This window comes from Daldinia decipiens (genome assembly GCF_022478715.1).
Source record: "Daldinia decipiens strain CBS 113046 unplaced genomic scaffold F4813scaffold_18, whole genome shotgun sequence".
NCBI classification, from domain to species: Eukaryota; Fungi; Ascomycota; class Sordariomycetes; order Xylariales; family Hypoxylaceae; genus Daldinia; species Daldinia decipiens.
This window is the reverse complement of record NW_026054561.1, coordinates 329741-349736: the sequence shown is the minus strand read 5'-3', so window position 1 is coordinate 349736 and position 19996 is coordinate 329741. Positions and strand designations below refer to the sequence as shown.

The following is a 19996-nucleotide window of genomic DNA, read 5'->3' as shown; positions in this document are numbered from 1 at the left end:
TGTCTATTCGCTAACCTTGATCCTTCGCCGTGCGAGACGAATCAACTGGCTTATATCAGAACGCTCTTCTATTTATTTTAACCATGTGCATTAAATCATCATAATGATTACGCTAAGATGCGGTAGGATGAGCTCCGTTATCTTCATGCTTTTGCATCTTCATCTCCCTTCTTTTCTAGAGTATCTGAAAATAGATCTGCCCAACTTCAAGTCCCTCAACTAGCCAACCGGGTATGTATTACGTCACGATAGCCGCTCAGATGACTCAGAACTTAATATAATGAACGAGGTTTCGTTTATTATATCTTATAACTTATGATACATGTCATGTCATGCCATTTACACATAAGGTAGAAAAGGTATGTTTATGGTTTGATTGGACTCTTAGACTACAGCTTATGTTCCTTACATATCTGATAGCTGAAGTCAGTGTTCATGGAAAACTCACTAATATCACTTTTAATTTGGTGGGTGAGCTTATAAGAGCCTCTTAAGAACACTGGTACGTTACTACTTGTAAAGTAAGGCTATAGTGGCACTTAGCCTTTAAGCTGCTTAATGCCGTGTTGTAATATACTATAATCGCTAGACACCTAGGTATATTCTACATCTGCCCTATGTTTTCTCAAGTGTTGCCTAGTTTTCGACCATAGATATAAGACTCGCTTAATGGATGTTAAATAAAATGGGTTGCTATTGGTTAAAAGGGGCTGTACGGTAACATGCATCAAGTACTTAGATAGGCATATTTTATAGTATTTATTAATGTTTAATAGAAATGTTACTGTGCTTATAATTTTATCATCACTCATAGAGAAAGAAATATACTTGAATGACTAACAAGTTTTAATCGTAACAATAAGGTACAAACATAATACTCGCAAAATGCTTGTCAAATGGTGCTCGTTAAGGTAACTAGGTAGATACAATGGATAAAATCTCCAACCTAGAGTCATAATATCACCTACTGTAGTCAGCTACCTACCTAGAAACTGTAAGACTCGGAAATCAACGCCGAATGGCTGGAATAAGGCATCATAGTCATGCTCTAGGAACAATATATCGGGAGAGACGGGATTTTCCACAATACTGTCTCTATTAGTCACAACCCTGTACTACACCCCTTTTATAGGAGATGATAGTGTCAGACAATCCTAGTCATCATGTTAAGGTAAACACAAGCGGATGCTAGAATACACACTTAACTTTGAAGATGATAACGGAAATAGGTTGAATATAAGACCCTAAGAAGTCTTCATGGATACCATATTTATATATTATATAACTTACCAATTACTAGCCCCAGCAAAGTGTAATGTCAGTAACATATCAACGAATAAGCACTATCCGTAGACAAGGCTGATGAAGATATGGTGATTAAACTATTTTTGGGAAGAGGTATAGGTATAAGTAGGACATCGAAACTTGAAAAGCGGTAAACTACTTCGGCAATCTATGAGCTCATGAAGATATCCCCGTTGGGAACCTGCAGTAGAGTTGAGCAAAATATCTAGTCATTTCCTACAATGTAATATCCGGTGCATATGTTGAAAGTGCATTAATGAAGTGCCTGAGGTGTGTAAGAAATGCGGCGCGGTTTTTGAAATGAGCCTTAAAAGGCTTAAGCAATACGCGCAAGCACTTACACGAAATGGAAGAAAGCCACGACAAACTCGGGAAAGGAATTCTTAAAATTAACTGCTCCTATCGTTCAATCAGTTGAAGCTTAAATGCAAATAATCATTAGCCACGGCGGTTTCGGTGAGGTGAATCGTATCATGGGCTTAGCGCTTACTTGGAAATGAAGAGTATTCATGCCGCATCACCAGCGCTTAATATTGAAACCGGCGTGATGAGCATATTGGTTTATGCCGTTGGCCCATTTCTAAGGCCTCGCAGCGAAACGCTTAGGTCAAGCATTAATTTACTTATACGACTCCTATCGACTCATACGCTCCCGCTTACTTTTCGTATTGATTGTGAATATGGTGAGTTAATAGAGGATCATGGTGTGTGTGATTACATGTATGCCAGCATTTCGTGAAACGTTGGTCTCAGCTGGCTACCTCGAATCCCAGGGTCGCTAACAGAAATGAACTCAACGGGACGCACCACTGGGGATACACGTCATTAGTTATATCATTAGGTATACCTGCCTAACGCGTTGGACGTCGGATGTTTCCTACCTGATATCGAGTATAAAACGAATATCTTCACCATGGCTTCCTTATTCACTCGCTCGCGGATGGAAACTATGGCCGAGCCAGGGCAAGAAAGAGAGGGAGGAGAGGCTTCTGCCTACAAAATCTCTCTCCTCTCTCTTACGTCTTACAACATTGACGAATTATCTAGCTGACTATCATTTAATTTTGGACCCAAGCATCAAGTATCCCGTCGAATATTGCCGAATAACACACAGCACAGTCTATCGTTTAATTTATACCACCTACGTAATATCACGGCAAAAATGGATCGCACCGTTGGAAAAGAACCTCAACCTCATCTCCCGATGACTGCCGAGCCCCAACATGGGAGCCTCGCTCAAGATAGCAGCAGCGCACCCCAACACGAAAATGCCTCTGAAGGTGATAACACCGGAAATGTCAGAAGCCGGAGCTGCGGGAATGCCAGCGGCTCTAAGCGTATGCAAAGATTGTTTGGGTGCGTTATCCTTAGCCCCATCATCATCATCAAGCATCCGTGAAGCTCTATATCTCTCTAATAACCGTCCTAGCAGCTTGTGTCAACACGGCTCTGACAAGTCAGGATCGAATATCCCGGCAGCTCAAAGGGGCAGCAAGAGTAGCGAGCCGGAGTACGAGGACATCCCGCTGGTTCCGATGACTGGAGAGTCCCACGCCGATCAGCCAGAACCGGCCAAGCCGGCTGCTACCAAGAAGACCATCACCAAACGAACCGGCCAGGATAACCAACAGGAGCAGAGCTCGACCCAGGGGCCACAGCCGCAAAGGTGGCAGGCGGACCTCGTGCTACGGGGTAAACCTAGAGCCACCCAAGCCGGACCGGATGGGAGCGAGACCAGCGAATTCACGTTCCGTGGCGGGGACACGGGAAACTGCGCCAGAGAACCCTGCGGCTGCTGCGCGTATTGGATCAACAAGATCTGCTGCGGTGACGATGATTGAAAACCAGGCCGGGGCGCGGACGGCCCCGCTAGCTGCTGCTTCAGGAGGTGGCGAGCGGCGATTTCTAAAAAGAAAAAAAAAATTAAAAAAAGGTCGAGATTGCGGAAAAGTATCACCACGCTCTTTAAAATATTGATACCTATTCTCGTGGCGCTTAGATTTGGAGTTCCGTACAATTTTATAACCGTCGAGAATTCGGTCTTGTTTTTCCTTTTTGGGGGATGAGTGGTTTTCAGGGACTAGGTATTTTCCCCTTTTGAGAGCGTGGGTTAGGTTATTATGATACGACAGAATAGGCATGTATATGCGGTTGTTGGCTTTGAGATATACCTAGCGACATGGAGTAATTAGCTCTAATGGAAATAGCTATAGCTACCTAGGTAGGTACCTAGTTTAAAATGAACTAAAAAGTTGGTTACATGATTTTTACTCGCGGATGGGCTTTCTGATGTACATGACAACATCGTGCAAAGACTCATGATATGCCATATGTTCCTCGTCGTACTCATCTTCCAGCATCCGTTGGACTCGCGTGGATGAGTGATCAGCACTACAAGTATTTGTAAGCGATTAGCAGTATTCCCCAATATCGAAAAAGCAAGGAGTAAAACTTACCAAGCTAGGGATTTTGGCCCATTCATCTCCATCATTCTGTGTTGGATAATGGCCGCAGGACGTGCGATATCAGCGATGATCTGTCGCACGGGAATGTTAGGATCAACAGACACCACGAGACTCGTATGGTCCACTTCCAAAAACGCCCAAGGGTCCTCTATAACCGTGATTCCTGCCTCCGACAAGACCGTCTTGTCTCGGGGCAAATAAGCCGGATCTTGCGCAAAACACGGGATTGGAGGCCCAGCCGCCTTGCTCTTCGACAAGGAGCCCTTAATGGCCTGGAATATCCCGGAGATCCTGTTGTCGCCCCCTTTCGTCTTCGACAGCATCTGCTGGAGACTGAGGACAAGCGCGTGCTGGACCATCGACGGGTTTGAAATCCTCGAGCCATTGGTTAGCGTGCCCAGGGCGAAAGCAACGACTTTCTTGACGCTGGATAACTGGGTTCTTTTCGACTTGAGTAGCTTTTTGAGCTGGTTGTACTGTTCGCTCGTCTCCCACTGCTGTCTCACGCTGTTGAATACTTGACCTAGCTCCGCTGTAGAGAAGACGGCGGATAGAGTTGCATCGAGTGAAGGCATCTTGTAGCGGTGTACCGCTGGGCATGGGCCTGGCCACGTAACCCCTATTCCGAGACAAGCTTTCTGGGGGTCGGGAGCTATCATGTCTTCCTGAGCGAGGATGTTTTGTATTGAACGGTAGTATATGTACGGGCCAACACTTGTGAGAAGTTAGTATATAACTTCCAATTGGAAAAGAAAAAGTAATTTTATAAAGTTGTTACCGTTTGTAACCATGGTTGCACCGCCTATCTACCCAAACTGGCGGCTTGTTTGGGTCGAGGGTAATTTCGACATCTTCTCCCTTCATATTAGTGAGGTGGAGCTGAATACATTCTAGCTCATAGTCTCTGTACTTTTCAAGCTGCATGGCGATTTGTAGCATACTCTCTTTTGTGAATAGCGGGATGTTTCTGTTGTACATTTCTACGATATCGTTAGATACCTTGGCTTTGATTGTAGCATTTTCCGCCTGCTCCTGTTTTCCTGCCATCTTGGAGGGAAGGATATAGAAATGGGATATGATGAGAGAAACTAATGACAATGGTTTAGAACAAACCCGATATTTTTGAGAGTGGGCTAAGAGTTTCGATCTATAGTTTCGAACTGAGCGCTTTAGGGTGAACGAAAGATTCAATCGGGTTTGGATGACTTGGTCGGATTTTGATCTCTCTTTTGATCGGAAAGCCTTAGCTCCATAAATGCTAGAATATGAGGATAGTGATTGTATTTATGGCATGGGAGCCGGCGGCGTTGCTAAGCAACGTTATACATAGGTAGGTAGACAAGTCATAATGACAGCTCATGATACCACAAGGGATGAACTGTATGAACACATGCTCATAGCAATCTAAACACTTGGTCAAATTTGCGTATTTCTTTTTCGCTTCAGTAGGAGCTATGAGACATTGGTATAAGCTACGTATTTGAGGTACAGACCTATATAGGAGGTAGGTAGGTAGGTAGGTAGTTATACGCGTGTGACTACACGTACCTAGGTCATATGAAAGAGAATGTAGAGCTAAGCCACCGCATAGCTAGGTCTGTGTACAGTATCAATTATGAATAGGCAGTTACCTTTCCATGAAAGCTTTCTCAATAGGTAAGGTGTAAATAGGAAACACAAGCCGTTGTGATCTTCCCCCGTAGTTATCCATTTTTGTAGACTGGCACTACATAAGTAGGTACCTAGCTAGAAGATGAGAAGCGCCAGAGTATTAATTTAAAAATTCGCCTTTCGTTTTTGCAAGCTGCTCATCATAATCTGGCACATGTTAGAGATAATCTCTACTGATATCATGGTGCTGTGGAAAAAGAAAAAAGGGGAGGTAAAGCTTTGGGGTTGAGCGTGGACGGGTGTAAAATCTTACATGGCTGAAAAGCAAGCCATCCCTTCTCAGGGCCTCCAACCTGAAGAGAAGTATAAGAAGCTTCATCGTCGTCAATGAGAATCTTCTTGTGTCCCGAAACCGAAGCTGCATCCGCGAGTAATTGAGCCTGGCAAGTCCTCTCAAGACTAATGAACCAGAAGGCCGCTTCATCGACACTACCGCCAACAGTAAGTAGGCCGTGGTTCTGGAGGATAACAGCCTTTCCGTTTCCAAGGGCCTTTCCGATTCTTCTTCCCTCCTCGCTGTCAAGAACCACGCCCCTGAAGTCCCGGTACACTCCGTGGCTCTTGTAGAAGCGACAGGCATCTTGGGTAATCATCTCCAGCTCCCGGCCGAAGACCGAAAACGCCTTGCCATGGACGCTATGCGCGTGGCACGCCGCATGCACGTCCGGCCGCGCCTTGTGAATCTGTGAATGAATTGCGAAAGCGGCTGCGTTCACGGGCTCGTCGCCTTCGACCACGTTGCCATCTTCGTCGCAAAGGATCAGGTCGGACACCTTGATCAGCGAGAAGTGCATCGAGAGCGGGTTCAGCCCTAAGACTAGGGTTAGAAACGTGAATTCTTACGGGCTTGGGACTTGACTTACAGAAATGGTCGGTTAGAATGGGATCCCGGACAGAGATGTGCCCCGCAACACCCTCGTCGAAGCCGCGGTCGGCGAAGACCCGGAATGCTGCCGCTAGGTGCTGTTTCCGATAGAGCCGCTCGTCTTCTAGATTCTCGAACTTGGGATAAGTCCTGATGCTTAGTTTCTTCCCGCTCTTCGTCGTACCGGCGACTTGGACTTGGGGAGGGTTCTCAACCCTTTCTTTTCCGTTGGACCCATTAACCGAGGTTATCTCAGCGATGGAGAAGGATGGAATTGTCTTGGTGATCGTCTCTGTAGTAGACATTTCGCGGCTATGAACTTGTTCAATTAACAGGTAGTTACGTGATAAGTAGAATAAGAACTGAGAACCAGCTTCTTGATAATATAAACTATAGACAGGACCTAGTAAATATACCTATATAAGACCCCTTCATGCAAAACAACTCCCGTATCGCTTATACAACTCCGCTTGGCGGGGAAGTTGTAATGAACAATATCTCCCACCAATCGCGAGCTTGGTTGACGATATAGTTGGAGTTCTTTCTCCAAACTGACAGTAGCTAAATGATAGAATGACGAAGTCATACAGTGCTTGCACTGTCCGTTGTTCGGTACCTATGTACGAACGTCACATCAGATCCGAAGGTTAGTTGAGGGGTAATACGACCGAGTTCTTCACCTCCCCTATTTAATAGTGATATAGCACGGATATTGGTATTGACAAGGATATTTTATCACTTAGGAGTTAAATAAGGAAAGTCTATAATTTATCTACTGAACTACTGTCTATCTTCACTCACCTCGTCACGTAGAGCATTGCTGCTCCCGCTCTCCCGGGACTTCATCTTATCTCCTGGACCCTTCCACCCCGTAGCAGCCTGGACAACCGAAACGACTATGGACAGAACCACAGCAGCATGGAATAGAATCTTCAGCCCATCAACGTAACCTTGTACCGCGATTGTCTGCTCTTTGGCTCCAAGGCCGCCATTGAATACCAACGCTGGACTGCCGATAAGCTTCCTAATCAGCTCACTGCGGTCTTCAGGACTGCTAGGGCCATCAATTGACTTGAATCCTCTTTCGAGGGACGCTCGTAGGGTCCTAGAGAAGATGCCACCACCGATCGCGCTACCAAAGCTGCCCGCGAATCCTCTAAATGTGCCGAGCAGGCTGGTAGCTATATAGTGGGTATCCGGCAGAGTTAGATGCAGTAGATGCGCAAGTGTATAATTTAACGCTGCACCAGCGAAGAGGCCGTTTAGGAAGACGGTAATGATGTATAGCGCAATCGGGATATCTGGAGTAGATGCCAGCGAGAGCGCAAAGAGGCTTGCAGCGAAGAGGATGAAAGATATGATGCAAGAAGCCCAGAAGCTCCCAATGCGGCGAACATGCAGTCCCTAGAGCGCCGTTAGTGAACTGTCAAAGCTAACAAGGATAAGAACAACTTACGCCAACAAGAAGTCCACCCAGGCCAAACCCTAAGTTCGTGGGTATAAGAATACTACCACTGGTCGCCGGGGTGAAGCCGCGCACCGCGAGTGCTGTGATCGGAGCATAGAACAACACCGTCCAGCGAGCTGCCATGAAACCAAGTTGGGAAACACATGTCAATATGGCGCCTCTGTTCTGAATGACAGTAATCGGAATAATAGGGTCAACCGCAACATAGTACTCAATCAACACGAAGATGATAAGTGTCGCCAACGAGGTGATAAGCGGAACGACCTGAATAGTACCAGATAGCCCATATAGGAAAAGCACAACAGTGGCGGTCTGCATGAGATTAGCGGAGGGTCGATTTACATGTAACTATGCGTTTAAACTAGAAGCTTACCAAAAACAGAGCGCCTGGATAATCGATTCGCTTCAGCTTTGTGGATAGCGAACCGTCTTTAGAGCCTTGCCCCGACGAGAACGTATGCGGGATACTGAAGTAAATTCCGACCCCAGCGATTAAGCTAGGAGGGACTTGGACCCAAAAGAGAACTCTCTAAATGACGATGTGAGTTCGTGTATTTCAGTCCAGGGAAGATGGCACCCTTACCCAACCAGTTACAGATATCAGCGCACCGGATAAGACAGCTCCTAATGAAACACCCGTCGTGAAGCCGGCATTCCTAGTCAACAATATTAGAAACCGTTATACCCTAAATATATATCGATATATAGTAGATATAATTGAAGTAATCCATATGACAACTTACAGCAGCCCAACGAACAATCCTCGCTTTCGTTTCGTTGTTAGCTCGAGAATGAGGACGATAGCCAAGGCCGTAGATCCGCCGGCACCTAGCCCCGTAACGAGTCGCCCCAGGATGAAGACCGGGAATGAGCGAGCCTGCGACGTTATGAAGCATCCAGCAGCGAAGAGCGTAGATGAATATAATACCATGGTACGAGGCGAAAAGATAGAGGCCAACTTCCCTACCAGGGGTGTCGACGAGGACATCGCTACGAGGAACGCTGTCGTGAACCACATTGCGTTCTCGTACGAGTCCAGGTCAGCTGCTATCGTTGACTGCGCCATGGTAATACCCGACATGTTGGTTGCTATTTATTAACAGCGTTAGTATTAAGCAAGTAATTACTGACGAACAGGGGCTTGAAGTCGAGCCTACCTTGTAAGAAGATCAGAAGGTAGACGCTAAGTATGATAGCTAAGCCTCGTGCCCGACTAACCCTCTGGTTCGGGGTGTCCAAGTCAGGAAAGTCTTCATCTTGCGAGTGTTCAGAGGTGGCAGATGATACACTGCCCGCGGCCGGAGAACTCGACTCGGAGCGCAGGAGCGGTGTCTCCTCCGTGGCAGAATCATCTACTGAGGGCCAATCCTTAGAATCGACAAGCTCTCCCGGGCCAGTCTTGAAGAGAGAGCCACTGGAAGACTCAGGTTGAGGGCTCATGATGGCTTCAAGAATATCAGGGCTCTCGGACCCACAATATCCACGATACCAAGGTGTCAACACGACGATCTCTCGTTTATGCTTCCTCTATTCAAGTCTAATATAATAGGGAAAATTAGGTAAATTAGGCAAATACCTAAGAATAAAAATAAGGCTTATGTAAAAATATAAATAAAATGAGAGCGTTGAATGATATTGCACCATAGATAGAAACTAAGATGGAAGACATCACCCAGATGCCTGTTACGGATTAGGTGATTGGTAAGCTCATAATATGTAAGTCATGTTCCAGTGCTGGTCGTATCCGAAGCTGGTAGTATTCCGTTCTGCTTAGCGCATGTAAGGTTTTATATGCATATGGCTCGGCCTTTGAATAATTAATTTACCCCGGCGCTACTAGGATAATTCTCCTTTTTAATATCTGGTGGTTGATTTTAGATCGGAATTGCTATTGGAACATATTAGCCAATAAGGATTTGCTTTACGGACTCGGTCCCCATATGTCAGTGTTGATAAATTTAAATACCCCGAGGCTTCCGGTCGTCTCCGTATTAGTATTGGAATTGTCCTTAATTAAGTGGGTGTTTATCCAGGAGCTATCTTTGACTACCCAGATGTATTCAAAGACACCGTCGATATTGTATTAAAATTCACTGGCGCCATCTACCGCACTGCCGTATCTAGCTTGAATTAAGTTCTCATTCGGGTTATCATCTATTATATCTTCGCAATATTAATTGCGCAAGGTGAACCCCGCCGTATAACTCGACCCCTGAATGCGAGCGACTCGTCGTTGGGGACCGCAACTTAGCTCGTCAGCTTTGATTTGAGTCCTAGGGGTTTCTAGATGCCCCAAAGTTCCCGAACACGTCCAAGCGCTGGCAAGTAGATTATATATCCACTCTTTCATTTTCATGATCTTCTGTCGATATCCTATTAGCATAGAGAAAATCTCGCGAATACGTGTGATCGTACCTTCGCAATGACGGTTTCTAGCGAATTCATTCCCTGCATACCAAATGAGGATCTCTGAAATATTCCCGAGAGCATATGAAATAAAGCAAATCGAAAATTTCGGTGAGTATCCCTATCTGCTGAAGCAACGAAGGAACAAAATTCCGAGAATAAGTATAATAGCCACTGCTTCGAGTTAGAACTCAAGGGCTCTCAAATTCACCTCGTGGCGTATCTCATTCTCCTCTCGCCCTAAACAGATTTGGTAAATTTTTATCACCAGGAGGTCGGCTCGGAAGGAGTATTGTGCTAGCCGGTTGTTAATAGCTATTGTAGATTTTCATTTACACCTTGGTTATTTGCACTCCGTCTCAACCAGGGCTACCAGGGCTGCCAGGGCTGCCGGGGCTGCCGGGGCTGCCGGGGCTGCCGGGGCTGCCCGGACTGCCCGGACTACCGGGACTCCTACTATTCATCTCGTGGAGCTCTGTGGCTGCTCTAGGGTCGGAGCCTTTTCTCCCTGGGAGCGCAGTGCTCCCTTTGCTCAAGGCGACTGAAAAGCGCTTGAGGAAATTGGACTTCTCCTCATCGATATGCATTAAACCCACCGAAGCCCTTCGCCGTGCTGCAAGAATAGTGTCGAGGTCCATATCCCGATTAGCTCGGTCCTGTATTTTAGACTGGTCCTCGGCGCCGACTCGAGCATCGACTAACGCACGGGCGTCACGTTTCAAATCTAAAAAAAGAGAGAAGAATCCAGTAATAAAGAGAAGAGCTGGAACCAAGCTGAAAGCTGTCTGAATACTGCCACCTTTCTCGGTGATCGCATAAACGACATATGGCCAGAATGCCGGCCCGGAAGCTCCCATGGTGATCCACGCCGCTGCTCGTTTCGTACGTTTTCCCTGTCCGCGAAGCCCAAGCGTGAATATGAGAGGCCACATAGGTCCCTCAAAGAAGAAGAAGAGGATAACCGGTATGGCGATAAGATTTGGATTAGCTTCACGGAGAGCTACTACCAAAATACCACAGATAATGCTGAGTCCGGTCGTGATGCTCAAGACTGTACGTGGCTGTGGCACCTTTGGATGAGTCGGCGATAGATAAGCGAGATATGCGGCAACAAAACGCGAAAGGGCGAAAGCAGTATGAGCAATAAGAAGATAGTTCGGGACTGAAAGCGTGAGACCCGGCGGAGGGTGCAGCGATTCTTTTGTCGTGTCCTTAAAACTTGATTGGGCTTGCACGTTGTCCTGTTGCGTTAGGATTTCGTGGAAAAAGATACTGGTGGTTTCCTGGCCCGCAACATATGTCCATTGGGCTATAACCGCCAGCGTCAAGGTCCAGGTCCGAAGTTTTAGCCCACCGCAGCTACTTTTTTGGGGGTCTACGGGGAGGTAACGTGTGGAGTGCTCCATCTCAGCGTCGGTAACCTCCGGTAACGGCATGTAATAAAAGAAGAGAGCCAGTGCTGCACAAAGAAGCGTAATGGCCAAGTACGTCCATTGGACGTCTAGTAGTGATAATGTCTCTGTGTTGTCGGATGTGAAGAATATCTTCTGGGCTAGAAGTCCGCTCAAAACGGTAGTAATAGCCTGGATTCCTTGGGCTAAACAGAGCCTCATCTCTGCATAATCCATCGGCCCGCAAAATATAAGAAATGGATTGGCCCCTGTTTCAATGATCGCCAAACCGAATCCGACAACAAAGTTGCAAACCATAAAGCCGGCGAACGAAGTCAGAACAGCGCTAGGCCAAAACATAATCGTTCCCACGCCATAGAAACAGAGTCCTACAATGAACGTTGCCCTATAACCGCCGATCTGGTCCGGGCCGTTTTTCTTCCTTCTCGACCGGGAATGCTCGTCATGTCGCAAGATCCACTCGCCAACGAGCAGCGGGCCAATTAGATAACCTCCTCCGAAGTAAATTGAAGATAATCCTATCGTTTCAGCAATTGACATGCCTGAGACCGAGGCAACAGCATCGTTGAGCTGGTTAAGAAGGCCATAGGAAAACCCCCACAGCAAAAACAAGATTGTGACCACAGTACAATACTTGAAAGAGTCCCGGACAGAGGTCCTGATCATACTTTTTGGCCGACGCATATTCACGAAGCCGAAATACACCGAGTTTTCGAATGTCGAGTAGGTCCCCGTGACGCTTGTTAGCGCAGTAGGCGATCGATCAAGCGGATCTGGCGTAGGAATTGGAGGCGGGTTCATTTCTGGCATAGTGAGAAAATCGAGGGCAGATACCTGACTATCTCGACTACCTGCCGCATGGGTTTGAGCAGGTGATGTGACCTGGTCGTCAGTTAGAATACCTGATGTTGGGGGTCGGCCAGTATTCGAGCTTCCATTCCCGTCTGTCGAGGTGTCCTTATCGTATGTCCGGGTCGCATTGGGGTTAACTAGCATAGAAGGCAAGACGCGACGGATGAGAGGCTTCAGCGTTGGAATGCATGCACAGATTATACCAACGTTGACTTCGACAGCAGACCACATGAGGGACAAGGATGCGTTCCAGGCGAATTGAGTTGAATTTCCGAATGTTGCCTCTGGGTTACTTGAGGCTGTCGAGGATACTTGAGTGATGGCCTGCTCGAGGTAGTAGATCCGGACGACATCAACTACAGTAACAAATATACCCAAAGCGAACGTGAATATCAGGATGATTTTCTGTCGCCGTGGAAGCCTCATGCTAGTTAGAACAGGCAATGGCAAAGCTAAGATCGCGAGGTCCGTTACAACGTTGACCGGTGCCGAACATATGAATTCGGTAAGCAATGGGATGCAGTATGCCGTATCGGGATATGGATCAAATGCCGCTTGGACCGGGCGGCACTGGAAAATGTTGATCAACGTCAAGACCGCGCCAGCTAAGTTGACAATAACCAGAACAGCCCACGAAGCCAGTCGTAGTACCTTCTGCGTATTCTTAGACAGACGAAGGTAAAATATCAGAACGGACGTTTTTGTAGCCATCAAGGCCGGGTTCTACAATATGGTCAGATTCGAGCTCAATGTGACCTTCACGGTGGGATTGGGCTTACATATAGCACTGAAAAGGCATATTCGGAACGCCGGAGAGCGTTCCAGTTTTCAGGAGGTATGTCCTCATCGTGTCGGCCGAGTCCCTTACTGGCACCCAGATCGATGGTAAAGTTTAGAGCAATGGCTATAATCCAGGCAATAATGATGAAGTAGTCGTCCCATGTAACGCCTCGTACGATACGGATCCGACAGAACAGTCTTGCCGCAACCATGCAACTAGTCAGGACAAGCGTCGCTATGGTCACAGCAAAGACCGCGGGACCGCGATTGGGGAAATCGCCTGACGACATATTTAGTATGGGGATGTCGTTTGCGACTAGGTACCTCAGGCAAGGCCATTAGAACGTATCCGCTCCTTGGAGGAGATGAGATAGATGCCTTTAAGGGAACGTGAATTATAGTATATTTGACCGAAGCGGTCCTGCTAAGGTTAAGGCGATTGTGCTTCCTAGATTTATACTACGTGGGGACATGAAGTGAATAAGTGAATAAAAGCCATGTAGCACTGACCGGCTGGTAATCAGTGTTGCTTAGGTACCTAGGTACCTATATAAGTGCAGCCCGGTGGGACCTTAAGAACGAATTGTTGTCGAGGCCGTGATTGGAGTAAAGAAGGCCAACTTTCCAGGGGGTGTAGATTTAACCAAATATCAACTAAAGGGTGTGTAAAATAGCCGGAGACGTCAAAGGAGACGAAGGGTAGCAAGAGAGAGAGAGAGAGAGAGAGAAGAGGAAAGGTAAAAAGAGAGGGTAAGAAAATATGCGTTCTGGTGGCGGTGAGGATAGCTGGAGCTATTGTAAATGAGGCAGACAAGACTGCCTACCCCGCGACCGCCATAGGTAAGCGATAATGACCTAGACCGAGGGGAGAAAGAAAGGGAGCAGAATGTAGCGGGATGTAATGGGAAGATGGAGAATGAAGAATGGGGAATGGGGAATGGAAACGGATGCACAAAGACTTGTGTATGTGTGTGAGTTGTATTTGCGTATTTGGTGTATGTCCGTATGTGCGCCAGGTATACGTGTAATGTGCAATGAGAAGAGAGGGAAAAAAGAGGACTAGAAGGACTAGAAGGACTAGAAGGATACTAGTATAGAAACCAGAAAAGCCGCAATTTTGGCCTTTCTCGGCTGCTGTAATGCACTGATTGCTAGATGTCGGTAATGAGATGTTTTCTTTCTTTAATTCGTTTTAGTAGCTTGGCGTATTTGGAGTTGTCATGCAGGTTCGGAAGTACATAAAGTGTAAAGACCTTTTCCTACCTGAAGTTTGAGATTGTAGCACACCCAATTACCTTCGGGCACTAACAAGGTGATACCTACCTGCGCGAAGAAAAAAAAAAAAAAAAGAAAATTTGTTAGCATATTAGCGAGGACAGCTAGCTCGCCCTACTCTGGTGGAACTTCTTAGTTTCCGCTGGATGACGTTGATACGCTTAGAAATAGACTAGGATAATAAGACTCTCCACTTTAATCACCGCTAGTTACCCCAGATTGGCCCCAGATCTACGTCGCATCCTAACATTTGTTTCACTGATTGGAACGGTTAACGAAGGCCGTTTATTGTTTAGGGTAACGGCCAAGTGGACCTTTGTTTTATGTAGTCTCGAAAGACTCGAGGCTATTACTGACCTCTTCTCTAACTCTCCAACTTCAAAAATAACCCTTTTGGTTGGGTTTCTTTTGTTACCTAGTTCATGTCTATTTGCAATTGATAGTTGCACGTGCCATGCCTTCATGCTTCCGCAACTAAAACTCGTACACACAATAGTGGTTCGGCTTAGCCTATCCTAAGTTTAGGTACTTTATCCACATACGTAGCAGACGGACAAAGCCCGAGTCGACCTCCCTATGCATGACTAAAAAGACGTGTTGAATTGTCAAATGTATGGTTTGCTGTAGGTACTTAATTCGGCAAGCTTGCGTCTCGCCATTGCTAACAACCGCTATTGTCCTCACTGTGGTACGCAAACACACAACGTGGTAAAACTAGCTTAACTCACTACATGTACATACCTTTTGCTTTATACTTTTTTTAGGTGCCTGGTAAAGTGTGTGCTTGTACCGTATCACATATCTCTTAAAATCTGTTGGCTAATACCACGCGACCGTCTCGTTACGTTATATTCGACCAATCATAAGCACTATAGATCTCTCCGCTTTAATAAATCCTCCCTTGACTTATCCCGGTTCTATATATAGCGCATTCAATTATGACGAAATCATTTCTCCTTGCCATTGGGAAGTCCTAAAATGGTAATCCGTGTGAAGCTTCATGTTCTGTTGTTGGATACCTGGATGATGCTCCAGTCAGAAAGATTCAGATTAGCTTTATTAAGTCATTTTTATGTAGCTTAGCACCATGCCAATACCTACCTATGTATCTTATTATTTCCAATGCTCCACTTACGATACGCGTGACTTCGATCTAGACTAGACACGACTTTAGATCATCTTAATATGCAATGATTATGAGCTAGCGGGCTAGATCTTCCACGTTGATCAAGCTTATAAGTCAAAAGAGGGGAAAATAAAGGTTATGAAAACACACTCAACATCCTTACATGCTTGGCCCTGCGACTATACCGCTCTAAAAACGATGATACTTCATACTACTTGCGTAAATTACATGTTATCCAGGCTTGGGATTAAGGTGTCCGGATATCTAACGTCGAGAGTAGGAGACTTTACTTCAAAACCCAGAGGATTGATCTCCGTTACATAACCCAAAGATCTTACAGCCCCTTTCACACAACATACGGGAATAGATGATGTCGTCAGAATCTTCCCCATATTGATTTTCCACGGTCAATTAAGCTTAAAGTAGCGCTGACATTGCCAACTACACTCCACAGGCATGAGACCGTAAGCTTGTACAACAACAATGCTTTGTGAAATCTCGATGTCGGGGGAGGGGGAGGGGGGGGGGCGTTAAGCGAACCAGCCAAGGTTAAGTAGGCCACATATCTAGCCGTGGATACAATGTATCCTTAAAAACACATAGTTCATACCCTTCTAGAGATTTTTATTACCTAGGTACATTATTGCCTTAACCATGAGTGAACTTAGCGTTGTTTTCCTATTAACTAGCGCTATTAGCATCTTACTATAACTACCGATTCAGCTTTAGTGCCGCTGTCGAAGAAGAAGAAAAAGCAAATGAAGAAGCTAGGTATCTCTAGAAACTTTGATAATGGGCCAGACCAACTTTCATCCAAGTAATCCACCTGCGGCTACTTTAGCTATGCTAGTTTAATTAGTATATACAAATACTAATCTAAGCTATAAAATATTTCGTTTCTCGGGTTCTTGGCCTTATGTAATTACTATCCAGAAGTCCGCCCACTTTCTACAATATAACCTACAAGGGGTCTATGTAATGATCAATATTGAGATTATAGTACAAGCCTGAAGAGACATATCGGCTAGGCTCCATTACCGTGCTACTTATAGTTTGCCACCGCAAGAATTGTTATTGCCGTAGCCTTGTTCTTTACCAGTATCACAGTGTGATATAAAACCTTGAGCTGATTGGATAAATAACCTTTGCCGTCTTCTAAGCTACAAACTAATTGGCATACCAATACCAATAGCAACTCTCTATTCATATATTCTATAAAGACTCTTAAGAATAAACCTTCATGATAAAGATGCCAAAGTTTTCGTCGTTGAAATAAACTATAGCATCAATGCAATGTGACCCGAAGTATGCATCAACCCCATTAGGAAGGTGTGGATCTGCGGAATAGATAGACCACGTACAACAACATTAGGGGTTGGTGCCTAATTAGGTAGTTGAGTCGAAGAGCTCTGGATTAGGATTTGTTGAAGATAGCTGGGCAAATTAGAAATCGATGTATTTCGACTATTTCGATCATATATTGTTTACTTCGGCGTCTTCGCCCCGTACTAATCAAAAATTCAGCTTGACTCCCACTAGCGTTCCTATCATCTTGTCATTCTATCTTCCATAATCTCAAAGGCTTTAAAACCATAGCTACCTAATTGCTCTCTATCAGTTATATTACGTGAATGGTTGAAGTGCTGCTTGAAGGTATACTCTTAAAGTATATTTGAGCCATTGGATACCCACTCAACTTTAAAAGAGGGATCAAATCACCTAATGTACCTACCTATATATTTATTTAACCCAAAATACCTACATCTAGGTAGCAATGGCGATGAGCGAAGCGCGCTCGCTGGGACGGTTGGGATATGCAAGTCCAGTTATCCTTGGTAGTCGCCCGCCGGTTACAATACCGTCTTCAACAACAGCGAATACAGTAACCGAAATAATATATCCAGATTTACAGTGTGCTGTAAACAGCAAGTGGATAACATTTTGGGGCTATCAGATTGGCAATTCTTAAGTAAGTAGTGGATGGACTGGCTGTAACCCGGATGCCTATAGGTCATTGAGCGGCAGCCCGACAAAAGGGGGAACCTAGATCTATAGTAACAAGCGCATGTAAATCTTGATCCTTGATATGTTTAAATGGTTATTGTGACGATAGATGAAGTGCACATTATTTTTAGGGAGGCTATGCGGCGAGAAAAATGAATCAGATAGTGGGGGTATTCGTTAAGGGGCTATGAGCGACTACTTGAAGAATATAAATAAGAGCTCATAAACAATACCCCCATGTAGGAAGCCTGGTGTTCTTAATCGGAACCGTCTCAGGGTACCTGGGTACCGATACACACTTACCTCATACCTAGGTACATATATGAGATTAGCTCTGAGGTACCTACCTCTTTGTAAGGCGTGCTCTGGAGAAAATGGTAACGAAGTAGGTGCGTCCTTACTTAGGCACCTACCTAGGTTAGGGATATTGAAATAAGGAAGTTCCAACGGATCGGTGGGAAGCACCTACCAAACCAATACCCATGCCGATATAGGAAACTTCAATCGGAAATATCACAAGAAGAATATTGACACCTCTCATCCATCCTTATGGTACCCAACCTCTTACCAACATAGCTGTTTTCGTCAACATGGGTACCTCTTTCCCATCTATCCAGACTTTCTATTCGAAGGAAGTACAGTTAAGTCCCGAAGACGTTAATAATGATTCCTTGGATTCTCAAATCCCGGGGGATGGTTTCACGTCATATGAGATAGAAGTAGTGACGAACCCTCTTTCACGACCATGGAAACCACCACGATCATACGAACAATGTCCCATTTCACTCCTCCAGACAGGTCCCTTTAATTATGAAATCACTGGGAGGATTGTGAACTTTTCTACCAACCTCCAAGAGCAAGGCCATCATTTCCTTGTCGTATCTGATGGATCAGGCGCTATTGCAGTATGATCATTAGGATCTAGTGGCCTATTTTATATCTCGACGCTAATAGATCTTGTAGGTCAAGCTTTACTATGCGAAAACTTCCGACTACCAATTGCTTCTTGGCCAGAGAGTCACGGTTTGGGCGACTTTTATTTCTGCTTCAACTCAGGATGGCACGGGCAACATACCGTTTTGTGCATCATCTACTAAGATTTATCCTAGCCGAAACATTGCAACCCACATTGCCCTCCATAACGACACTCCTGGTTCAGATGGCCACCGTATATTGCGCTGTCCTTTGGAGTGTAACTTAAAGGAGTATAACTATCTCCCTGCTCTCATGACTTTAAAGGCTTATCTTTCTACCGGATACGACATGGCAGAGGGTAGGATTCTTGTCTGCGTGAGAAGCGTTGGGCCGCGTAGAACTGTCTACTCGAAAAAACGTCAGTGTGATTTTGATATGGTGGACGTAAGCATCTTTGACGATACGGCAACTTGCGTCCTGAAGCTATGGCAGGATAAAGTTCCCTCGGCTAAAACTTGGATTCCAAATCGAACTATTCTCCTTATATCCAAACCGACCTGTCAACAGGATGATCCACACTCTGGACTTGGTATTGGATACACCTCAATGGTCGACGTGGATCCCGAGTTCCCAGATGCCGACTGGCTTAGAGATAAAGTGAAGAATATGAGCAAGAGACAGAGCGTACACATCCCCTTCCCTTATGATGCTTGGGATATTAATCTTGCAATTCATGGCCCTAACCGAATATTATACACGATCGCCGATATTGAAGATCAGGTACGTAACCCTGAGCCGAAACTCGACTTCACTGGGAAATTGAATGTTATTATTCTCGAGATGGGATTGATGGAACAGTGGCAAAAACGTTCCTTTTGTTGCTTTGAGTGGTGAGTTCAACATCACATCTCATCTTGCCAATCTAACGGTATCTATTCAGCTGTGGCATGCCAGTTTACGCCAACAAACCCGTTGCAATTTGCAATAATTGCGATACACGGCGAGATTTGGCACCCAACCCACGTATAATCGGATCCATGATTGACGAAAGCGGTATGATTACGGCCAGTAAGCTTGTGTGGCACGATGATGCTTGGTCCCAACTTTTCTTCGGAGACACATCAAACGAAATACAAATCGGGGATAACTCGGAAACCAACCTCGTGGAGCAGTCGTGGGAGGATCTAACAATTCTCGACACCGCTGCGCTTAGAGATATTGAAGAACAACTGCTGTACGCACGCGTTACGCTGACTTTTGGTTGGTCGTCTCAGCTCGAAAGACTCTGTATTATGGGAGTCGAGCGGTAGTGGATCTATTCAAAGTTGCTTCGATGGCATCGGTTAATTTGGAGGGGTATCTAAAAGATCTAGGCGAGTTCCGGCATGTGCTAAGTTCAGTTAGCGAGCTTGTAAAGAGGGATGATTTAGCTGGCATGGTCCTAACACGAAA

General features: G+C 45.6%; 6 protein-coding genes across 6 annotated transcripts; 2 read left to right on the top strand and 4 right to left on the bottom strand.

Moving 5' to 3' along the window:
• Positions 1–2467: 2467 nt before the first annotated feature.
• F4813DRAFT_389850 (uncharacterized protein) lies at positions 2468–3146 on the top strand (the record flags this gene model as incomplete). Its single annotated transcript, XM_049246920.1, has 2 exons — positions 2468–2661; positions 2735–3146. 2 exons carry the CDS (start codon positions 2468–2470, stop codon positions 3144–3146), a joined length of 606 nt encoding a protein of 201 aa, XP_049099229.1.
• A 426-nt stretch (positions 3147–3572) lies between these two features.
• Positions 3573–4817, bottom strand: F4813DRAFT_389849 (uncharacterized protein; the record flags this gene model as incomplete). Its single annotated transcript, XM_049246919.1, has 3 exons — positions 3573–3696; positions 3762–4484; positions 4549–4817. The coding sequence occupies 3 exons, from the start codon at positions 4815–4817 to the stop codon at positions 3573–3575; spliced, it is 1116 nt and encodes a 371-aa protein (XP_049099228.1).
• A 222-nt stretch (positions 4818–5039) lies between these two features.
• Positions 5040–6819, bottom strand: F4813DRAFT_360894 (arad-like aldolase/epimerase). Its single transcript, XM_049243456.1, has 4 exons — positions 6305–6819; positions 5695–6252; positions 5319–5588; positions 5040–5222 (listed from the first exon to the last, which is right to left on the bottom strand). Exons 1-3 carry the CDS (start codon positions 6609–6611, stop codon positions 5542–5544), a joined length of 912 nt encoding a protein of 303 aa, XP_049099227.1. The 5' UTR covers positions 6612–6819; the 3' UTR covers positions 5040–5222; positions 5319–5541.
• Positions 6820–7037: 218 nt separating this feature from the next.
• On the bottom strand, positions 7038–9580 carry F4813DRAFT_84514 (MFS general substrate transporter). Its single transcript, XM_049248953.1, has 6 exons — positions 8932–9580; positions 8518–8863; positions 8358–8430; positions 8148–8303; positions 7763–8086; positions 7038–7710 (listed from the first exon to the last, which is right to left on the bottom strand). The coding sequence occupies exons 1-6, from the start codon at positions 9212–9214 to the stop codon at positions 7087–7089; spliced, it is 1806 nt and encodes a 601-aa protein (XP_049099226.1). The 5' UTR covers positions 9215–9580; the 3' UTR covers positions 7038–7086.
• Positions 9581–10401: 821 nt separating this feature from the next.
• F4813DRAFT_84512 (MFS general substrate transporter) lies at positions 10402–13819 on the bottom strand. The gene is made up of 2 exons (XM_049248952.1): positions 13224–13819; positions 10402–13167 (listed from the first exon to the last, which is right to left on the bottom strand). Exons 1-2 carry the CDS (start codon positions 13512–13514, stop codon positions 10540–10542), a joined length of 2919 nt encoding a protein of 972 aa, XP_049099225.1. The 5' UTR covers positions 13515–13819; the 3' UTR covers positions 10402–10539.
• A 4400-nt stretch (positions 13820–18219) lies between these two features.
• On the top strand, positions 18220–19995 carry F4813DRAFT_396469 (uncharacterized protein; the record flags this gene model as incomplete). The annotated part of the gene is made up of 3 exons (XM_049247827.1): positions 18220–18534; positions 18593–19434; positions 19485–19995. The coding sequence occupies 3 exons, from the start codon at positions 18220–18222 to the stop codon at positions 19852–19854; spliced, it is 1527 nt and encodes a 508-aa protein (XP_049099224.1). The 3' UTR covers positions 19855–19995.
• Position 19996: the final 1 nt, after the last annotated feature.